At 41.5% G+C, this 23,366-nt stretch overlaps 2 protein-coding genes and 1 long non-coding RNA gene across 6 annotated transcripts in view; 2 read left to right on the top strand and 1 right to left on the bottom strand.

The window, feature by feature from the left end:
• The first annotated feature begins 20 nt into the window (after window positions 1-20).
• cenatac (centrosomal AT-AC splicing factor) lies at window positions 21-6,289 on the top strand. Its single transcript, XM_033619602.2, has 11 exons — window positions 21-303; window positions 523-689; window positions 1,624-1,722; window positions 1,810-1,876; window positions 2,340-2,402; window positions 2,882-2,949; window positions 3,058-3,172; window positions 3,279-3,309; window positions 3,560-3,661; window positions 3,819-3,951; window positions 5,147-6,289. Exons 1-11 carry the CDS (start codon window positions 187-189, stop codon window positions 5,265-5,267), a joined length of 1,083 nt encoding a protein of 360 aa, XP_033475493.2. The 5' UTR covers window positions 21-186; the 3' UTR covers window positions 5,268-6,289.
• On the bottom strand, window positions 3,846-21,064 carry LOC117252574 (uncharacterized). 2 transcript variants are annotated; one of them, XR_004501336.2, is made up of 4 exons: window positions 21,003-21,064; window positions 15,229-15,355; window positions 8,751-9,113; window positions 3,846-3,983 (listed from the first exon to the last, which is right to left on the bottom strand). It is a non-coding gene; the product is annotated as an uncharacterized LOC117252574 (long non-coding RNA). The 2 variants fall into 2 exon arrangements; XR_013492013.1 differs by having other exon boundaries at window positions 3,862-3,983; window positions 8,954-9,113.
• atosb (atos homolog b) overlaps window positions 7,551-23,366 on the top strand; it is a 34,071-nt gene continuing 18,255 nt past the window's right edge. Inside the window, exons 1-2 of one of the 3 annotated variants that reach the window (XM_033619598.2) lie at window positions 7,551-7,908; window positions 22,645-22,844. The gene's annotated coding sequence lies outside the window, so the exon portion shown is untranslated. Of the gene's footprint in view, window positions 7,909-22,441; window positions 22,845-23,366 lie in introns of those variants that run through there. The other 2 variants (XM_033619601.2, XM_033619597.2) reach the window with 2 other exon arrangements.

Raw genomic sequence — 23,366 nt, 5'->3', positions numbered from 1 at the left:
ACAACTTCCGGAAGGGAAACGTATTGACGCGGCATGACATCCGGTAGCAGATTGCTGGGCGTGTTTGGTTTGAGTAACGTTAAATAGAAGAAAAGTAGACAAGAAAATGAATCGAAACGTTTGGTTTCGGTTCAAGGCTGCGTCACTTTAGCTTTTGCATAATTCAGGGGTTTTCAAACTGTCTAAATGGGTGCGCATTACTGCGCTATATGTAGGCAAACAACATTTAACGGCAAGGGACATATCTTCGGGAAGAATCATCAAAGCAGACTCAGAGTGGTTCTTCTTAAATTCTTAGAAAAGGTACGTAGCTACATGTCAGTTGATGTATACTGACGTTTAACGTTTTTCCTTCTACCTCAATGAACTCGCCTGTACTTGCTAAGATGCTAACGTTAGCTGCAAACCGTCATCACGATCAAAATGATGTTGTGTCATATTTTGAGTGATGCGTTTAAGGTATCATCGGTTTTAATCAGAGTGTAACTTTTGTGTTTCCTGTGTTTATGTACTGTCTCTCAGGTGAAGGAAGCTCGTCGGACACTTAAAAAACCCCAAGTAGAGAAGTTTGACTGCACCCAGCACAAGCAGACATTCTGGTGCTACTGCTGTGGGCTTGAAGTTGAACGAAATGTCACAGATGGCAACATGACTGTGTTGTATGGAGGCTTGTTAGAGCACATGGCCACGTAAGTTATATTTTATTTATCTTGTTTTTACTGATGCCCTGGTTCACATCCACCCACAACAACCTCAGGATGTGCAACACAGCACCCCAGGTTGTAGACATATCATCAGCAAATAGAATGATATATAGAACTTGTGTTCATCTTGGTGATTGCATATCAGAATTATCTTTATCGGGCAAGTATGTGTGCACATATAAGGAATTTGACTTGCTTTTTGAATCGCTCCCAATGAATTTACACAGAAATAGACATAAAAGCTAAAAACAAGAACAACGAAGCTGGGTAAATAAAAGTATGTGTCTGTATAAGTAGTATGTAAGTATATATAAATAGCATCAATGACCAGCAATAAGAATATTGTAAAAATAAAACATAACAAGGCAAGTGGTCTGTAAGTTGTGTCCTTTAAAAGTACATGATCAAAGATCTTTTGATTGAGATCAGCATGAGCAACATGTTTTGCTTACTGCTTCATTAGGCTAATGAAAAAATGCCGTAAGTCAAGGTCAAAAATGGGAAAGCCCAACAAGACATTTATGACATTTATATTGACTGCCATATTTGTAAAACAGATTTGACTTAAGACATAGAACATTTTAATTAAAACAAACATCATAAATCTGCCGTCGTTATAAAATGTTATTTAAAGCACCCATAATACACTTTTGTGACAAGGAAGCAATTAAACTGCAGGGAATAGTCTTGGGATATCATCTTTTATGTTCTCTGTGTTCTGCCTTAAACAAAAAACTTCAGAAGATTGTTTTTGTAATCCTGACTTGCAGTTTTGTGCTTGTACTAAAATTAAAATGCAGCTTATGTTGCCCAGACTAACACGTATATTGTCAAATGTCTGTAGGCTTGAAAAAAGTCTCATATTTTTTTGTGATGAGCTGTTTTTTCTTTTAACATTTTCACATGTGTCTGGTTTCAGCTCAGAACACAGGAAGAATACTCATAAGTTCTGGTGGGAGAATAAGGCCGACCCAAAGTTTAGAGACAAGGTCATCATCACAGAGGAGGAAACGGAAAGGTAAGCCTGGTGAAACAAAAATCTTTATTAGTAAAGTTTGTTTGCAAAATAAAATGTCTGCATGGATAATTGTTTGTTTTTGTTTAGGTTTAAAGCTGAGGTGGCAAATGCATTGGAATCATTTGTGGAGAAGGAGGATGAATTCATTAAACAGGTAAAAATCACTCAAAATATTAAAAAAAAGGAGATCACCAGCATTTTTACGATTCATCCTGAGAGGGATATGATTGTGTGTATCAAATTTAATGGCAGTCCATCCAGTAGTTAAGACATTTAATTCAAAACCATAACTGTCAGCCTTACAGTGGTGCTAAAGAAAAAGTCAGAGGATAAATGTCATTAAGTCCCTAAGATAGATTGTCCTGGCACCATGGGTATATGTATCAAACTATATGCCAATCAGTCCAGTAGATGTTGAACTTTTACCTGCTGATGGCACAAGAGGAAAACTCAAAGGAACACTATAGGTGGACAATGAATATGTGTACCAAACCAACATGCCATCACTAGAGCCATGTTTTTCTTGCATGGCTAAGAAGTGTCCCAAGGATTAACCAGGATTGAAATCTGTTAATTTTGATCTGTTTTTACTCTTGTTTTTCTTTTCATGACTGTAGCAAGCCGATTACATCCGGGCCCAAGAGAAGCAGCGTCAAGAGGTCCTTCAGTCTCTTTTAGAGGTTTGTTTTCCAAGGATGCAGTGGCAGTATCCATCACTGTGTTGTTTCTATGATGGTATGACTTTGAGTTACATGTAAGATGGGAAATACCACCACTCTCCAGCTAAATGATTGTAACTGCAATAGGAGGTGACTAGTGATCCTCTGGAAATGTGTGTTGGTTAGGTTGTGTAACTCTAAAATTGTGGCTGATGAGTTCTTGTATTTGGTAGTTTAGGTAGTTTAGAGAGACAATATTTTTCCTCATCAGGCTCTAGTAAAAATTAATAAAGCTTTTTAGATCCAGAGCGAGATGAAGATGATGAAAATGTACTGAAGTTGTAAGAGAAAAACAAAGAGGTGAATAGAGAGGGGGTTATGTTAAGATTTGGGGCACAGCAGTGTGTGAGGACTGTGATGAAGAAAATATGACATGAAGTATGATTAGTGCTCAGACTTCCTCTGTGAAACACTGTTGGCTTTTCCTGAATCAATGTCAGCGTGAGGCAGAGCCGGAGTTGTTCAATGGACCCAACGGCGCAGACATGTCTGCTGAGGACGCTGTCAGGTAACACTGTGTCTACATACCACATCTTATCCTTTCATCATTGTATCATCAGTCGCACTTGAAATGACTTTTGTTGTTTTGTGGCTCATCTCGTTGTCTGGGGAACAGCTCTCAATTTAAGTCTCAGGGGTCAGACCAGCAGGTGGGGAGCAGCTACGTTGAGTCAATGGTTGAGGCACCGTGGGCTGACACAGGACAAGGCCTGACTTTCATTGGCTATCAGGTAGACGAACAGCTCTGATTAACAAAGAGTTCAAGTCTCATAATTGTTTTTTTATGTTACACAAAAGGACACCACCTCACTTGACCACTTCTTGCCTCTGTTACAGGATTCATCAAACAGTGGAAACGTTCATACAGGTACAGTGATATATGAATTTATAGGTTCAGTTTACGGTAAAACAGAGAAAGGTAGAAGGTAAAACATGCGGGCTGGATTGTGGGTAGTAGATGATAAATATATCAAAATAAAATGAAAATTATAATCATTTAATTCAATGTTTTAATGTTTAATCCTCTGACTGCTGTCTGTGTGTTGGCTCTCCACCTGGAATATGAGAGCTGCCACCTCTTTGGCAAATGTAATGAACACATGGCCTCTGTGTCGTAGGTGCTGTCCCTCCTTGGCTCCAGGATGATCCTCTAGAGGGGACCTCTGGAGCTGCAGCACATCCAGAGATCGGTCCATCGTTCCAAGAGTTCCTCAAACAGAGTAGGAATCACACACACACATATTGTAAACTAATGTCCCTCCAACACTTGGCATTAGCATTTTTGTTTTTTGGCTGAACTGTCCCTCTTAAGGAAAACCATAAAAATCTCACAAATATTAGAGTATAATTAAAATGACCTCGTATATCTTTTGCCAGAGGAGCAAGAGAAACTGAGGAAGCTTCCCCCAAACAGAGTGGGCGCCAACTTTGATCACAGCTCACATACAGATGCCAACTGGCTTCCATCGTTTGGTAGGGTGTGGAACAGCGGCCGACGCTGGCAGTCCAGGTAAGATCACATCACGACACTCGTCACTGCACCTGAGACGATAAATGATAATGTGACTATAAACCAAGTCTTCTCACTCCGTCTCAAGCATTTGAATGCATTTCATACACACATACAGGCCTTATGTTAAGGTTCGATATCCTGCGTTTGTGTATGTGGACAGAGCTGAGATCATAGCATGTAAAATATCTTTGCCTTGTATCAACCAGCCACTTTGGTAGATGATCATCATTATGCATAGAAACCTGTTTCAGCAGTTTGGGTTATGATAGTTAATTCAGATATTATTTATGAGGGTCAAGTTTTTTTTTTTATGATTCTTTTTGGCGGTGCAATATCTCTGATGTGTTTTGCTTTTTTAACGCTCCCTCTTCCATTTCTTTTAAAAAACCACACTCCAGTTTGCCTGCTTCCTAACTGGAAAATATTTGGATACATATGCAACACCTCATTATTTATTCATACAGCCGCAAGCGGTATCTCTCGGGATGTAAGCTGAGTAATGTGTTAAAGTACAAACTAAATATTTAGATCTAGATAGTATAGAAGAGAGACTGTTAGCACTCTGCATACCGACATTTATCTACAAGGAGCCGACTGATTGCCTTAGATTGTAAGTTGTACATTGACGTCGGCATATGTTGGCTGACAGCCAATGGAAAACATCATGTCTTCATTTCGCTAGCTAGACACAACCTCCACACTATTGGGATTTATAAGTGGTCGTTATGGCAGCAGCAAAATCAGTTGCATTTTTTAGTATCCCAATAGTGTTTTAAGTCTTGCTAAAGAAAGTGGCCCAAATTTAAAGATATACTGTGCAGGACATTCCTTAAAAAATAAGTAATCACTCTGAATCATCACTTATGACGCACTTGAAGTGTGTGGTGGTGTATTTTTCTGCAGAGACTCTGCCCTCTGCCTGTGTTTTCTTATCATCTGAGTTCGAGGTGTTTCTGGGTGTGTACCCCCACAGCGCTCAGGTGAAGTCAGGACTTTGTAAAAAGGTAGCGACCAGGTGCCAGACTGTAAGCAGCAGGCATCCGATTTCATTAGTATATGAGCCAGACTTTACCTAAAAGGCTAATTTTCATGTGTTGTCACTGGCCAAAACATTAAAATGGCACATTATATTTAATTTTCAGCTCGGTAAATTAACGTCATTGGTTTCTGCATGCGGACTTCTTTTCATCAGGCACCAGTTCCGACAAGAGGAAGGGCAGAAGAGCCGACAGAAGAGGAAGAGGGAGCACGGCACAGAGGGTTCAAAGAAAGCAAAGACGACTGAACAGCTGACAAATTCTGACAACACTTAAAACTGAATATGGTGTGTGAGAATTCATGAGTGAGGGAGTGTATATAGTTTGCAAGATGTGAATGAGGTTTTATACTGTCTATGATGAGTTTCACTTGGTTGAAGTGCTTAAGCTGACTCGATCCCCACTGTAGTCCTCTACCAAACATTAGCGTCTGTGTGTTACCTTCTTTGATAACAGAATTTAGAAAGTTTGCAGTTTAGATATTAACTTAGTACATTAGCAGTGCCACTTTGATATATTTATGTCAGGAAATTACCTTTGATAACTGCTTTTGTGAATAAAAACTGCATGGTCCAGCTTCACAACACTATTTCCAAAATAATTTATCAATTGAAATGTGTACATTCACTCAACACCCAGCTGCACACTCAAAGATTTAAACCAAATTGGTGCTGCATCACTGACCTGCTCTATTTAATCAACTGGAAATCAGTAACTTCTATGAAAGTCACCAGCGAGAATCGATTTTATTATTAAGATTTTTTTACTGCCCAGACTCTCACAGCAAGTCCAAGATTCTTATGAGCAGTTTTCTGGTTCAAACAAAGCTCTTTGAGAAGACATTGTGACTGTTCTGAACAGTGAACAGCAGGGGGCGCCTGCCACTCAACTAACAAAGACATCTGTGTGAAAGAGAGAGGAAATAACATAAAAGCAAGATGTTGGTGCAAACGTTTAGATGACATGGTAAAAATATAAACTGCAGCATCCATTTCAAGGCATAAAATACAGTATTGTTGAATAATGAAGAGCTGAGTGTTTTGTCTCTCTCAGATTCTGGCCTATCAGTATTATTTTGCAAACAGCCCTAAATGGCACTACACATAATTGGAGCAGCAGTTCTTGACCTCCAACAATGAACACGTCTCTTTTGTGTAGTGAACCTGTTCAACCAAGAGATGAGCTTTCATTTCCCTCTTAAGATCATGTTGCGTGATGAATTACTGGAAAAGGTTTAAAGACTGTAAACGCAAATGCTTCTCATTCTGAGATGTCATAAAATATAATGTGAAAACAATCAGTTAAAGTGTATCATAAATCTTTTGTCTCCATAGAATCAATATTTTATATTCAGGGCTCTCTAAAATTGAAGTTCCACCTTCCACCATCGCTGAAAGAAGGAAGTTAGTTTCTGTGAGCAAAGCTTTCAGTGGTGTGCAGGGACACTGACACTCTGACATTTCTGGTTTCTAGAGGCTAAATAAAGATTGCTGGGTAACAAATTAAAAATATGATGGTATCTGGACATCTCAAACAAATGGACACCAGGTGGGAGGATACGAGCAAGAATCTGTCACAAGTGTGTTGGTGCACACTACAGCCTGAACTGGGCATGAATGTATTCTTGATTTGCCACTTAAAAAAGATATTTGCATCTATGTTACATAAGGCATTGTGCATTGTTTTGATAATGCAGAATTTTGTGGTGCTTAATTATGTGATAGATATAGGCCCCTCTAATCTCCTGCAATATATCATGCAGCATGACATATCTATGATTAAAAAGAAATACGAAGAGCTGATTTTGCAATGACTGTGTGAAATATGCAGGGGCTGCATTGCCAAAGAGGAACATCACCACAGAGATGGATGAATGGTCAGCAGCAGTGAATGCAATATCCTTCATTGCACTCCCTGAGTTTACAATCGGCCCTTCTTTTTATCTGCACAGGCCTCCTCCTCCCCTCCACAGCAAGGTATAATCAGGCCCCAGTGTGCACTGGGTAGATGGGCGTGGAGCTCGGTGCAGCTGCAAGGCAATATGGGAATACAACGTGTAGCTGATCTATTCTTAGCTGTGTGACAACACGGCTATGGCTGATTCACTACAAACGGATTAAAAAGGGGTTGCCGTGTGTACATTAGACTGCGAATTTAATCGTTGCCGTAAATTATTTTACCACAAATTAATGTGCTGAATCATTGTATAAAGCTTTTGCTCTTATATCGGATCGTGGTTTAGTTTTCTGTTAAGTATTAGAGGATTTATTGACAGCCAGAGCTCCAACACAGCAGCTATCCTTCCCACTAAAGAATGGGAGGGGAGAAAAAGCACGTGTACTGGGCGGTTCCTAGATTAATCCACCGGCCAATCACGGACACGGCTATTTCTGAATAAATCTGCATATATTAAAGCAAGCGTCACCACCGAGCGCTGATTGGTCGCACGGAGCTGAAGCAGCCAATCGCTTAAATGACAGGCGCTCAGCTGGCCGTGAAGCCCCGCCCCCTGCATATCAACGAGCGAACCCCGGAAACGCTGTCGCTTAAAGGGACAGAGGAGGAATTTCAGGCAAAGGTTGAAACAACGAAAACAGCTGCGAGCACAAAAAAAGACAGGCACAGAGAGGAAGGGACGTAGTCAGCCAGCAAGCGAGCTATGTGGCAGGACTGAGTGGGAGGACGAGACTCAAACTGTCCGATTATTTTACCCGTCTGACATCCAGCTAACGGCTGCTAACGGCTTTTAGCTTCGAAGTCAATTCTCGCCCTGAAACGTTAGCTACCTGGAATGCGACAACGCAGCAGTCAACACGGCACAGAGATAACAAAAAGGCCAAACTCCCAGACGACAGGGACGCGTCAGTTCAAGCTGCCAGACTGTTTTTTTCCTTCCTGAGTCCACCTTTGTTGTACCGTAAGTAGGCTTTAAAATCTTGAAAATCAGGCTAGCTAGCTTTTAATCTTCTGCATTGTGTGAACTTTAATGAAAGGATGGAAATAGCACAGGTTTATTTAGCAATTCCTGTTTGCTTGCAGGTAAATGTTTGCACTCTACACATGCAGGTCGTCATATTTATCATTGTCTTAATTAATCTGAGTAAAAGAATGATTGGAATCCAGCCTAAGCCAGTTGATGACCTGACAGTAGCTTGCAGGGTGTAGGGGGCGTTCCCCTGCTTTGTCTGCCTTCCTCACTCTTTCTCTAGGTGTGTGCGCGTACGTGCATGCAGTCTGCGGTGGTTAGGGACCAAGTGATGAAAATCCTAATGTAATATTTACCATCATGTGTATGTGTGTGCGTCTGTGTGTGTGTGTGTCTAATCAAAATGCATGTGCAAATATTTGATATTGTGATAACTGCATGGCCTCCTTGCATTGTGCATATATGGGCTGTGCAAGAAGGAGGGATCAACATCTAGCTATACAATCTCACATATAAATATATATGTGAGATTATGACTGTAGCTTAGTGGATGGAGTGATGATGATGATGATGATGATGACTAAAGCTTACAAGAGAGAGCCCTGAGTGCAATGGGTGTATTGTTCCCCTTAGATTGCACTTGGGAGTTGCATTGGATCCTGCAGTGAAGGGAGCATTCATGTTGGCACTAAACCCTTGTTACATATAAAATATATAAGAGTAGAGTCAGTTTTTACAGTGTAATTATGCTGAGCTGCACAGCCTCCCATTGTCCTGGCGAGCAGGGCAGGATGGCATTGACATACACATTAGGCACAAGTAGTCACACTCACTCTGCATCACCCATGCAGCACACGTGCATGTGGGATTCCATCAGCTGTCTCACATGTATGTAAATGGGGGAGTTCTGCATGCATACACACAGACACACATACACACACACAGACACGTTGCTGCAGCAAATCCATCTGCAATAAGTCGACATTTTTCTCCCTCTCTTGCTTGTCCTTGCGTTGCTCTGACAGCCACCCCCCACCTCTCTGTCTGGGAGAAACCAGTGGGCTTTGTCCTCAGCTGAGTGTGACGTCATGCAGATCTGCTGTAACCAACCCTGAAGGCGAGGTGCATGTTGTTCAGCAGGCCTGGGTCTGGGCTTGCCCCGTGCACAGTCACTCTTTGACTTAAGTTCCCAAATGCTAAAACACACAAAAGTAAAAGAGAAGGAAATAATTCAGTCTATTCAGGTGAAACAAAGGAACTTAGAAAATCCTCTCACATCAAAAGGAAATGAATGGAGGGCGCAATCAGAGTGTGGGACGTTTCTAGCATGGAAGAAAAACCTCGCCTGGAATCCCCAGTGATGGCTGGTCTGTTTGCTTGCTGCAAAATGTACAACTAATGTGATCAACCTTGGCAAATATATTAGGCTCCTATACTTCCTGCCCAGCCAAGTACATCGAGTTCAGAAAGACTGAGGTCACGAGTGGCCATGCTGTGTGTTTTCTCAGGGTAATATCTGGAGCCATCAGTATCTAGTTAGGCTATTTAGACGAGTAAAACACTAACTTGAGGCTTGTAATGCTGTAAGAGCCCAGTTTATGATTCTGCCTGAATAGATTAGGCCTCGACTAACAGTGTTACAGCCTCTGTCAAACATTGGCCTGCAAGCAGCTCTTCTTACCTGGCCTGCAGCTCAGCAACTGTACACCATTTTATTTAGTTCATCTGATAATCTGACATTAAGGACTCCAAGTTAAGGGACACCATTCATCCTGTGGTCCTCTGTGCACCCAGCCCTGCATTTGAACAAATGAAAAACACCTTTTGTACTTCTTATGGATATCTGACGGGGTGGCTATGGTTCAATGTTGCAATTCTCCTTTTTAGCATCTGAACCTGGCAGCGCTTTGTACGTGTGTGTGGAAAGTGGGGGTGGCTATTAAACGCTTTGAGCTGATCAAGGCTTGTTGTCAGCCCTCCAATGTGTCTCTGCAGGATTTGATGTCAGAGATTACAGATGATTATGTGGGTTAGATCCAGTACTCAACACTGCTCTGGGCTATATTGATCTCTAGTGTGTGCGCGTGCACGTGTGTGCACTGCACTTGCATCCTTATGAGAATTAAATTACCTCTTTTAAATAAAGAGCTATTTAACCAGTACATGTTAGATTTTAGAATAAGATAAATAATTACTAATGGCAAATGTAATTGTACAAGCATATGTATGTCACTGTGAATGTATGTTTTTTGAATATCTAGCCTCAAGCCATCACCAAAGAACCAGTTCTGACTGGTAGACTGACACAGAACAATGTCTCTCTTGTCCTAAAATAGAATATAATATACTTGAATTAATAGCTTCTACCTAATGTAGTTTTCCCTTCTATATAGAAATCATGTTGATCTACCAGTGCTGCTAAAAAATAAAGCTCCTTTTATTCACATGCCCCTTTTGCGCTACACTGGCTGTTAAATCGTGACACTGAAAAGATCTTATTTATCTTACTTGATTTATTGTGGAAGCCCAGTGGCTAAAATAGTGCATCTATTTTTAAGATTATGACATATATCACACAGATTAAAGGCAGTATATGGCATTAGTAGATGTTTTAGTAAAAGTTTTACAGTCTATGCATCACATCATGACCCCCTCTGGGTTCCCAGCCCTGGGTCTGCTGCAGTGGTGATGCTGTTAAACCTCACTCAGCCTAGCCAGGGACAGAGCAGAGGCAGGTTGAGATCAAAGATAAAATTAACAAGAGGACAGGTCAGAGGGCAACTGTATGTATTTATTTCCCTCCCTGATAACCAAATGTCCTCACACTCAAGACACATAAAAGACAGCCTCCAGACTGAAGACATTATTTTGGATGTCACTTGTGCAAAAGGCTGTTGCCAGGAGATAAAGTCATTGTGATGTGTTTAAATGCAGGTTTCAAATCTTATTCTCTTGTTCTTAATAAGAGCTTATTCCTAAAATAGCACCTGTGTGGCTTTGACTTGTACCACGTTAACCTCACAACCTGCATCTTGGGTCTTTCCACATACACACACTAAATAAACCTGGCTCCAGGCTTACCATTAAAGGTCAGTTAGTCCACTTAACAGTCTGTCAATACCAGAAACTAGGTAGTCCTCTTACAAACCTGCAGATTCCATGTGTTTGTGACTCTCAGCATTGACTTACTGTGGTTAATAGATTAGCTATTTATACGTCACTGAGGGGAATGTCAATGAATTCAAGGATGCTTGGAAGAAGTAGGCAAAGGGAGACTGTTTTTAATATGATGGCAGGTCTAAGTTTATTGACAAAATAATGAGGCGGTCAGCTTAGCTGTATTTTTAAGGATTTAATTAATTTGAGAAACTCAGTGTAATACTTCTGAGTCCAATCTAAGAGGCTCCATCAGCCCACTTCAGTATTATTATTTTAAGGTTGCGTCTCATTGACCTTGCAGAGAGTGGATGTTACATGCTGGAGCTGCCGAAAAGGTTTTAGTTTTTATTTGAATTGATGTTTCAGCACGTATCACCCCGATGAGGACCAGTGCAGGAGGAGAATACCTGCAGAGTGGAAATATAAAGAACTGGCTAAAAGCTAATTGCTGAAAACTAGCCAATATCGATTACTGTCTTGTGTATGTGAGAACTAAAAAAAAAACACTCAGGTTTTATTAATGGTTGGAATCCAGGATCACACCCTTTGAGATTCAGTCTGGAATTTTATCTCCTGTCAAGTGCTCCATCTTTGTTTTGGTTGCTTGGTGGCTCCCTCTATAGTAGCAGTCTGCTCAACTTTATTCAAACACAACTCACTACAGAGCGGGAGAAGAGGATGGCAAGGCGACTGTACCACCTCTTGAATAAATCAACATGGTCTGACATTACACCCTGAGAGACAGAGTGCTGTGATATCCAGTTCTGTACAGCGTGGGTGTGTGAGAGTTTTAGCTCTGGCTGTCTTTGACTTTGCTAGCAGAGCTTGTGAATGTACATTTAAGTCATTTATAAAGAAAAAAATGCCAGATATTCAATAAGTCAATCAATTATTACTCAGTCACCAGAAAAGAATCAGTAACTATTTTTATTATCAATTAATTATTATAATTAATTATTAATACCAGCCTCTCAATTGTGAGGATTTGCTGTCTTTCTTTGTCTTACTCAATAGTAAACTGAATATTTTTTTAGCTTTTTAAGTGTTGAAAAGTGGGGATAACAAGCAATTTGTTGACATGACATTGGGCTCTGTGACGTGAAATGCCATTTTCACTATTTTAAAATACGGTTGGTAAATTTTATTAGAATGACTTTGTGTCATATTAGATGAAACTGTTACTATCGTCACGAGACACGAGTGAATATGAGAATGAGTCTGTAAAAAAAAATACTGTTCCTCCTTCTCCTCGTGAGAGGAGCAACATGGCAGTTGCTAATATCTACCGTGGCTTGCAGGAAACATCCAATCAGAGCCGAGGAATCTGTAACACAGCTGTCAATTATGTCAATCATTGCTCAAATATGAATCAAGGGTCTGTTACTCCATTGCCTATTTCTCACCTTCGATGTTTTCAGAAACAAAATTTAGTGTACTGTTTAGCTGTAAATAGACAAAGTTGATCTGGCAGCTGGTAGGCAGTGCTGAGTTTCCAGCTCAACTGTTTCCAATATGGCGGCTTGGTCACAAACTTTTTAATTTCATAGCTAAACAGTACACTAAAACATGTTTCTGATAACCTTTTAGACTGAAAGTTGCGTAGTAGACATCTTAGCTCTGATTGGTTGTTTTCATCCATGTGCAGTAATGCCATAAAAAACGCTACAAGGCGTATGTTTTTATTTTATAATAAAAGTTACCAGTTACCAAATGTTAACAGCTTTAAATGGACCAGCACTTGTGTAGCCCCTTTCTAGTCTTCCAACCACTCAAAGCACTTATTACACTACAAGTCACATTCATCCATTCACACACTGGGGGTCAAGGCTACCTTACAATGTGCCACCTGCTACACAGTTTTACACGCACCAATGGAACAGCCATCGGGAGCAATTTGGGGTTCAGTAGCTTGCTCAAGGATACTTTGACATGCAGACTGGAGGAGCCAGGGATCGAATCGTTGAGCTTCTGATTAGTGGATGACCCGCTCTACCTCCAGAGCCACAGCCGCCCCCAAAACCTGGATGACAGTAATTGTTAGTCACAGCCCTAATTTTACTCTTCAAGCTCCTCAAAAGACAGGGATAGCTTTTTTTTTTAGCAATTTGGTATAATCTTAAACTGAATCTATCTGTTGGTTGGGCAAAACAAACTATGTCACCGAAAATGTCACCTGGGGCTCTGGGAGGATTTTTTTGAAAATAATTGACAGATTAGTCAATACTGTCTTGCAGTCCTAGTTGGCAACAGGGCCACAATGTCCACACAAATGCACACATTTGGAAACTGAAATATCTAGGTGGATAGTGGAAGCTTGCACCAAGAAAAACTAGTTTGATATTTGTTTTTAAAGCCTGCAATGTGTGTATTTTGAGCTGTTGTAACAAACATGAAAGATGTCAAAAATCCAGTGTTGGTTAGTAAGTGGGTTGAGACTTATACTTGATCCGAATGAATGACTTAGCATACACATATACAAGCTAAATATAATTCGACACATGTTGCCAGATAGTCTGTTGATATGGCTTCATACAAGCTCCAGAAACAACGAGTAGATGTTGGAAGGCAGATGTATCTCCATGCATTATATAGGTCAACACAGAGCTTATCAAGCTAAGACCTGTCCACTCTCTGCCCCTCTCCCTCTCGTCCTTGTCTTGCTCCCTCTGTCCATTACTCTACAATACGTTGTCATTTGTCTCGTTCCCTTCGCCCAGCATCAAAGCCCTCCCGTCTCTCTGCGCTGCCTCTTCCCCCCCATCTCTCCATCTTGTAGAGGCTGAGTGTGTGTGACAGGCCTGGGCCTTTGCATGCATCATTTGTCACTTAAATTGACTTTCACACAGAATGAAAAAACATTTCCCTCTGGGTAACAGTGATAACCACTCTTGGATATTGATTAATGATATTTTATGTGCTGGATTTGTATATTTGGACTCACTGAAAGCTGAAACAGTCAGTCGCCCTGTAATGTTTTTTACTCATATTAAAAGAACACACATACAGTTGTGTATTTCCTGCAGGCCTGAGATTAGTACATCTCATGTCCTCCCAAAGAGTTTTAAAGCTGTGGTGTGCACTTTCAAAGAGTGTGTGCGAGTGTGTGTGTGTGTTTGTTTGTTTGTTTGTTTTCCACAAAGCCTAAGAGTAACACAGTGAGAAGTAGAGCCCTGAAGCCTTTTGTTTATCACTGGGGCATATCTGTGTTTTTATTTGTATACTCACAGTTTTGGTTTTCATCAGTGTGCTGTAAATGTTTGTGTGTTTGTGTGTGTGTGCGTTCATGCGCCTGGCCCATCTTGTGCATCTCATCAGAGACAGGAAACAGCTGAGCGTTTCTGTCCAAACCGCTCTGATCTGAGTCCTTGGCAGGATCTCTTTTGTTTGTGGCCCAGTGTAACAAGCAGAGGACACCATTAGTGTCATGACACTGTTGAGAGGCAGTCGCCAGATGGGCTGAAGAAATGACCCTTTACACAATGTCAGATTATGATCAGCGTGCTGTATGCAGGGTCGAGTGTCCAGTGACAAGCTATTGCACAAGATTAATCTGGCAGTGTGAACAACTTGTCATCAGGCATCATTACATGTATCATTAAGGTGAACAAGAATATTTTTTTAATCGTTATTTTGTTGATATATTATGGGAAACTTCATAGTGGCAGTGCTTTACATACTGTAATGATCATGGGGGATCATTATGAATATAATGGCTTATTGTCTCAGTTGAACTGACTGTTGAAGTCAGAGGTAGGTAATTAAGAAATTAATGGAGTATGTCAGCCTCGTTAACCTGCTAGCGCCATAGAGATGGCAGTGTTGGTTGGTCCACCCACCACTATTGAATGAATTCCCTTGAAATTTGCTACATATATCCATAATGCCGAGAGGATGAATCCTAATGACTCTGGTGAAGCCCTGACACTTTTAATGGAGTGCTGCTAGCAGGTCAAAATTTTCACTTTCAGCCTGTCACCATGTCTGAAATCATATACGCTACCTACCCAGTATGAGCACTGAGAAGTAATTACCACTTCACTTTGTCAGAGCATTTGGAGACGTGTTACCATGGTAATCAGTAACAACCTCAGCTCTACCATTAATTTAAAAACAATTTTAAAACTATATTACGCCTAGCAAAGTAATACTTACACTTAAATGGAAGTGTTACTGATGTCATAGAGCTGTCTTGGTCGCTGTCCATTATTAGTGTTGTCCTCCACCGCTTTGCACTGAGGGATATTTAGGCCTGCAAAGTGTCCAGTGTTTAATATTTCACCTGAAATAGTACAAAATTCACATGGTATTGGTTTCGCACATATAAAAAAAATCTCACATACTTTTTTATCCTACTAAAAAGCATGTTAGTATGAATTTCTTCAACACAGCCTTTGAAGTATTGCAACATCTGCTACATAGATTAGCAAAACATTTATGTGGTTACCAGATGATGCACAGTGTCCTAGTGCCCTTGGTGATGCCCTGACTGTTTCTCTAGCACCCACAGTGGTTGGCATTTGTAGTTAATGTGGTTTGTGTGCAGCTTGAATTGGATGTTTGCTAAATCAGAGTGTCAGTATCATATTTTATGCAGAGAAACATGTTGACATTAAACTGAAAGGTGTTTGCATGTAACGTGATACATTGGAGGCTTTCATACAAAGGAAAACAGCCCATGTCCAAGTCATTTAGGTTGCTTGTTTTTTGTCCGGTTGCCTATTTTGATTTGGATGCATGTTAGTAACTTCATATATAGAGTGTGTACAGCCTCGTCATAGGGCTCAAACACAGAGTAACAACTCTTGTAGTAGTATTATTAACTGCTGCTTAACGACTGCAAGCGTGTGTGTGTGTGTGTGTGTGTGTGTGTGTGTGTGTGTTTGTGTTGGACTGATCTCAGGATTAACCCTCGCCAGACCTCTCTGCCCTTCACCCTGTAACCCCCCGACCAAAATGGATGAGCTGCTCTCTGTGTATGTGTGTGACTATAAACATGCATGTGTGCACTCTTCACTTGTATTTAAGTTAAGGTACACACTTGTCCTTTATGTCATTGTGAAGTTTTGCTTTGTTTCCTTCCCATTTCCTCTGTTGCAAAGTGGTCACACACCTATAAATGTGAATATATGTGAGCTAACTGCTGTTGTAATCTATGGTCATCTGGTTATAGTAAAGATATACCCTGGTCAGATATTAGTGAGCTACAGCAGTGACTGTGATGTTCTTTCTTTTCATTTCAATGCCCAGATGGCAGGCTGGACCACATTCAGCTGTTACCAGTCTGAGTGGTGCAACACCGCCATGCTGTGAGAGTTCTCCAAGCATGAACGGGGAGAAAAGGAATTGATTTGAACTGAAGGAAGATGGACAGGGGGGAAAAAAACGCCAAAGGCCAGGAGAAAGGGGGAGAGAAAGAAACACACATAGACACAGAGAGTGAGGTGAAGAGACAGAGAGAGAGGTAAAATGACAGGCAGCTGGATTCGGGGTGAAGGAGTTGGACTGGGAGGGAAGGGAGGATAGGTGGAGAGAGAAAGAGAGGGCTTTATTTCCTGTCCTCCATGAATAGGCAACATATTTCTGTGGAACATTCCATCCTCTGAGCTGGCCCGGCCTGTCACCAAGACTCAGGGTGCCACACTCCTCCCCATCTCTGCATTTCTTCCCAGTGCACTCTCCTCTGTCCTTGTGCATTACAGTCATTACTCGGTTGTTTACTTGAAGTGTTTCGTCCGAACTTACTGACCAGATACCTGAAAAGCATCGCAGAGTAAACTTCGACTCCTGTGAGTGGAAGGATCAGATATTAGTCATGGCATAACATTAGCATGAGGTGTAAATTACACTGGATCTAACTTGATTACACCAAACATGAATCATTTCTGTGAGGAAATTTAATCACCGCAGCCGATTTATAGGATACACAAAAGAAAAATTTCCACACATGCAGAATCTAGTAGTGAATGGTGGAAATTATTGCAGAAGTGGATGGAGAGGCGTATTTGGTAATGGAAAAACAAACAGAAGTTATTTCAGGAATGCTTTATTTGGACAGTCCAGTGTTTAAAATGGACCAACTTAAAGTCTATGTTCAGCAATGTCTATTTGCTGCATCTGCCTGATTTAAACCTAACAGTCAGACCCAGATTTAATCAGACACTGTAATATCATTTGACACTTTAAAGTTAAATGCTTATCCTTAAATAGACATGTCTCTCTCCAGCTTTGTAAATCTATTTATCAACAGGCAGCTGGTCAAACAGAGACAGAGTTCATCTTACTGGATTGTTACAGTGCTCTAGAAATGTAAATATAAAGCAAGCGCTCTGGGTGGGAAGCCTGCAGGAACTGGTTATCTGATGTTGGTAAAGATTTGGTTGTGGGTTTTTGGTCGGGGTTATAGCAGTTAAACTGGCAGATAAGCATCTTATTCAAAGATCCGGTTCCACTGTAAAAATCCAGTTGTCTGCAGAGAGAAAGTGGGATGCACATGACGCTCTGGCCTGCAGAGAAATAAAGGCTGAAATGTTGAAAACCGAAAGCAGTTAATGTTATTACCATGTGGTGACACATAATAACCGAGGCTGCTAAAAATAGAAAATGAACACTAAGACAAAAAGCATGTGCTGTAAAAGTAAGAAAGCTTGCACTGAAAATGGAAAGGGTGTTATATTTTTTGGTGAAGGTTCTCAGTCATCCAGGTCATGGTAATCTTAAGTGCTGTATCATATCGTTGTCGTCTGAACGCAGACCTTTTTTCAAAACGAAAATGAGAAACGATTCTGTTTTCAGTGGATTGTTTTTGAGTGGCCTTAGCTGACTTATTATTTTCAGTTTAAGGATGCATAAAGCTTCTGAATGCACACTGTGGATATAAACCTTAGCAGAATAGCTGAATAGGCAACTGAACCTGCTTGAGTTTCTTGAAGACGTTTAACCTCTCATCCAAGAGGCTTCTTCAGTTTGGATGAGAGGTGAAAGGTCTTCAAGAAACTCAAGAAACTCCAGTTGCCTACAATAAAGCACTTAAGGTGTTATATTTATTTTTACAAATGTTTTAAAATTGCTGTAAACGGACAGTTTACCCCCAATTCCAAAACACATATTTTCCTCTTACCTGTAGTGCTATTTATCAATCTAGACCATTTTGGTTTGAGTTGCTGAGTGTTGGAAATATCAGCCGCTCGACAGCGATGCCTCTTTCCAGAAATCATGACTCGGTTACTCAAGATAATCCACAGACCTTGTTGTGAGCAGTTTCATGTAGGAACTGTTTTCTCTCTACTGAACTACATCCTCCAACCTTATCCCTGCGCAGAGGGAAGTGTGCATCTACTGCTAGCTCACTGAGTAGTACTGCTGAGCAGACTAACCTTACAGACATTAACGTTTAATGTTGCACTGTCACGAGCACGAGCCTCTTGTCCATGAGAAGACGCACACTTCCCTTTTGGGCGGTGATACGGTTGGCAGGTGCAGTTCGGTAGTAAGAAAATAGTTACTACATTAAACTGCTCGCGAGTGCCATCTAGTTCCATTATATTCAAGGGAAGGCAGACTTCACTGTGGCTGATATCGCCAATGCTCGGCAACTAGCACCAAAATAATCAAGATTGTTAAGTAGCACTACAGGAAAGAGGGAAAATATGTATTTTGGAATTTGAATTTATGCTTGACAGGCCAAAGGGGGCAAGAAAGTTGGTTTAATACACTGGTGTTTGTCACTGTAAACACCAGCCTTCCTACAATATTTCTACCTTATTACAGCATACTAGTCCCCTCAAACGTTGCTGTAAAACCAAACATATTGCATCACAAAATTCAAATGGATCTGAGCCAGCAAGTCAAAGCATCAGTGTTTTTGATATCTAATATCTGTAGATATCAGCTGTGAAATTTGCTTCTACACACCCGAGACTTGTTTATGTCCGCTGCATGGCTGCAGCTCGCTCTCCTTACTGTCTTGTTGGAGAGAAGACGTACACCTCTTAAAGACACGTCTCCATGTGTGAACTAATAACACACTTTCGAGCATGCCACAGACACAGACGCCAACAAATGCAGGGGTCCATGGCTCTTTACACATTTTCAGTAGCACACACACACACATGCACACCGACACATGCACACTTTCCTTTCCCACCCTTCCTCCACTTTCCTCTTCCTCTCCTCCTTTTGTTCTCTTCCTCCCGGGGAAGGAGGGGGTATTAGACCTTGTTTTTGATATTTAAAACTGGTTACTTAACACTGTGACTAAATGATTTATTTGAGGAAGTTTTGGGCTGGTAGAGTCCGATCGAAGCTTTTCAGTTTCTGAAGGCTATGACTGTTTAGTGCTGGTGGGTAAAAAAACCCCAAAACACAGCTGGTGTCACTTTGAGAGGCCCAGAAAAAACAAGGTATGCACAATTGTCAACGTGCAGTGTATTCACATGCCATCACTGAAAATCCAACCCCAACGTTGTGACATAGACATCAAAACAAACACGGCCATGCTCTCAAGTCATGATTGCATCAATGCGTGTGTTTAATGGAATGTGAATGAGTGAGTGTTTTCAGTGCTTCTTTTTCCTCAGCTGCACTCAGAGAGCCCTTGAATGGAGGAGGTGTCTTCTCAGAGAAGACACACCTCTTTTTTCCAAATATGGAAGGCAACATGGGCTCTTAAAGGGACAGTGTTTGAGAGCATGTGTTTGTGTCTGTTGAAACACAAGATCCTAAATGAGCAGAAATTTCCCATTGTTACAGTTTTTACAGGCTTTGCAGTTAAAAGCAGCAACCAAGTCAGTTTTACGACAGAAACCATGCCTCACTGCAATCTGCCCTTTTCTCTCTGTCAGTTCATCTTCCTCTTTCTATATCTTGCTGTCTGTGTCTTCTACGCCTTCTGCCTCCCCCTCCCCTCTCTCCCCTATCCCCACATCTCTATATTTGGAGGTACGAAGCTGAAGTTCAGTGTTGTTTTTCCAAACCTCATCTCAACTGGCTTTACAGTTCACACACCCGCACCAAAACAACTGTGACATACTTTCACGCATATCTATACAAAGTGCATCCATCTACATGCTTGTGAAGTTGAAACAGTTAGTCAAGTAGTTAATTTACAGAGGTTTATTCTAGTACAATTTTGATAATTGATTAATCGTTTGAGTCCATTTTCAAACAAACATTTTCAATCATTCCTTCTGAAATGTCAGGATTTGATGTTTTATTTGACTTAAATGATAGTTGAATACATTTTTCTGGGTTTTGAACTGTTAGTTGAGAAAATATAAGACATTTTCCCTCTGTCTTCCAACAGTTTTTGGGCTATATGATTAATGTTTTAATAAAGAAAATAATTGACAGATTCAGCAATCATAAAAATAATACACACACACAGACAGACTGTTTGAGAGCATTGCAACCACAGCAGGACATTTTAATGCTGTAATCTCCATATACAATACCCACTGCACAGGTGAATAAAAAATTTAATAGTGTAGCATAGTAAACTGGTGCTTAGACTGTTCAGCTGCTTGTTGAATGAAGTGCAAGGAGTTAAGATAAAGTGTAGTCTCACAAATAAGGATATGCATTGTATTACATAAAAGGATTGTTCATATAACAACAGCTAAACGCTTACTAACTCCACATGCTCCCTATGTCACCATCTGTATTATATTTTAAATGCAGTTCAGAATCAACACGACAGTTTTATGCATCTGGAAGAGCCTGTGCTTATGTTATTCCATCATTATGAGATATTGTATTCCTACTTATTTTGAGATAAGGCACTCCAACTTCAAATCACACATTAAAGTTGAAGGATTTTACAATCTGTACAGCATATGACACAATATTGACTTAGGTTAAGGAAAAGCTTCAACTCTAGCTCCAAAAGCTGCATGCCCCCTTCATCCTTCTGCATGATGGAGATAACTTACAGCATATAGTGAAGCAGCAGAAACTGGTTCTGGGCACAGACGCAGGGAGTCGCAGATGGAAACTGAGCAGGAGTCAGATAAAGACAGTGACTAAAACATAAACACACAGGGAGCTATCAATAGGTTTGTCTCACATGTCTCAGCCAGCACACATCTGATAACAAGTCAACCCCGGTTCCCTAAATAAGGATAAAGCACGATCGGGTGTTTGTGTCTGTAACAAAAGGGCTGGGTGAAGCTCGGCTGCTAAATATGTGTGCATGACACCTTCAGGTCTGTTTGTGCACAGTGCTTTAACTTTTATAATCTCCACCCGCAATGTGTGTGCATGTGTGAGTGTGATCATGAGGTTAAGAGCGAGCACGCCAGTGTGTGTTGCACTTGCTTGCACTGTGCGCACTTTAACCACATCACTCTGTTCGAAATAGTTCTTGCCTAGTCAACATGCTGCTCCTTATTAGCTCACAGATGGCGAAATACACACACACACAAACAGCTGAGGGTTGCTCTTGGTACTCAGCTGATAAACTTTTTCACATGCACTTCATTCTCTATCTGTACTCCAGCAGCAGATAAGCCCTCTCTGCCTTTGTACACGTGTACATTTCATGCTACACACAGAGTGCCTTTGTGTGTGACTGAACAAAGACGGCAAAGGACTTGCATAGATATTTACATCTTTATTCTCTGTGGCATTAACCTCTTTATGTACTGTTGTTTTTGAACTCACACACAGACACACAACCAAACTTGGGGTCTGGCACACTATGGGAAGAGATAACACAGGTTAAACACTGCACACAAAACATGCTTGAAGCTGTCAAGGACACATATTTAACACACACACACACACACACACACACACACACACACACACACACACACACACACACACACTGTTTGAGGAAAGTGCTCTTCTGTCTCATACTTCTGCAGAACAGGCCGAGCAGGAGCAGGTGGGAGGAGTTTTAGTTACCCTCTCCACCTCCCCCCCTTTCACTCCCTCCCCCCGGCCAATCAGGACCTCAGTCGCTACAGCTGACCCCCCTTTTCTGTGGCCAATCGGCTGTCAGCGCCACCCACCCCCCCTTCTTTCCCCTGTATGCCTTCACTGCTGAGTGAGCAAAGCACGCCTCGGTCTATCAGCTGAGAGGAAACGACAGAAAGAAAACACATAGAGAGAAAGACAGAGAGGGTAGGGTAGGGTAGCGAGGAAGGGTTGAAAGGAGGGGCCTGTGAGTGGATAGAGGAAGAGAAGAGAGGGTGAGGAAGAGGAGGAATGGGAGGAGAGGGAAAGGGGAACGCAAGCATGTGAAGGGGCTTTTGTAGTCAAGATATTTTGGAGGGGCGCGAATGAGAGAAAGGAAGAAAGAGGGCGGGCGGGGAGCAGGAGAGAGAAAAGGAGAGGGAGGGAAGAACGAGATGGGTGAGGGGTGAGTCTTGTTGATGGGTTTTCAGATTTGGTGTGTGACTGAGGGTAGAGAGAGGTAGACAGGAAGAAAACAAAATACAGAGAGAGAGAGAGAGAGAGAGAGAGAGAGAGAGAGAGCTAGTGCAGGCTGCCAGGCCCTTCTCTCAAAACAAGCAGAGGAAGGCAGAACAAGTTGACTTATCTCTGTCTTTCTCAACACCACCTATTCAGGAGGAAGGAAGTAAAGACAGACAGCAAACCGGAGAGTCGAGAGCGAGAGAGAGCAGCCTGACCCAGTGGAAAGAGAAGCACAGAGGAGGACAGACAGAAAAGGCCAGCAGAGTTACCCATCCAGCCACCAGACGAAACAGAGGAAGGAAGGAGAGAGGCAGAGACTGAGACAGCGAGATAAACCCCATCTCTCTAAGAGGGTGAGTTTCATAAGTTCCCCTGCTGTCAAGCCAAGTGTAGTAATGTTGCTCCTGTCATATTGTCAGCTGGGCTTGGGTGACTCAACGTCTCCTAAAATGGCCACATGAAAGGCAGGCAGACAGATAGATAGATAGGCAGGCAGGCAGGCAGGCAGACATACAGACAGAGGGAGGGAGGGAGGGAGAGACAGAAAGGGACCCCGTGTCAAACAGCATTCTCAGCAACTATGTCACTGAGCCAGCTTAGTTTAGATCTCTGTGCCTGCCCAGCTTTGGTGTAACACTGTCTCACTCAGAGGTTTATCATTTTCAGTCAACTTAACCTGTCTCCTGTCACTTTCTGCTCTGTCTTTGTTGCTTCCTGTCTTCTGTCTTTGTCTGAGACACACACACACACACACACACACACACACACACACACACACACACACACAGTCTGCTGTCATTCCATCCCCTTATGCACAGTGACATCAGATTTCCAAACTCTAGATGGCCATTGTAACCTAATCAACAGGTGATTGC

Source organism: Epinephelus lanceolatus, chromosome 9, assembly GCF_041903045.1.
Source record: "Epinephelus lanceolatus isolate andai-2023 chromosome 9, ASM4190304v1, whole genome shotgun sequence".
Lineage (NCBI taxonomy): Eukaryota > Metazoa > Chordata > Actinopteri > Perciformes > Serranidae > Epinephelus > Epinephelus lanceolatus.
Note: the sequence above shows the minus strand (reverse complement) of the source record. Positions and strands in the feature narration are given on the sequence as shown.

What these genes read in the sequence shown, in the direction of transcription:
- cenatac (XM_033619602.2), top strand. Translation starts at nt 187, where the DNA reads ATGGGTGCGCATTACTGCGCTATATGTAGGCAAACAACATTTAACGGC. An exon ending in ACAGAGGAGGAAACGGAAAG is followed by an intron (nt 1,723 to 1,809) that starts GTAAGCCTGGTG and finishes GTTTTTGTTTAG; the next exon opens with GTTTAAAGCTGAGGTGGCAA. An exon ending in AGGATGAATTCATTAAACAG is followed by an intron (nt 1,877 to 2,339) that starts GTAAAAATCACT and finishes TCATGACTGTAG; the next exon opens with CAAGCCGATTACATCCGGGC.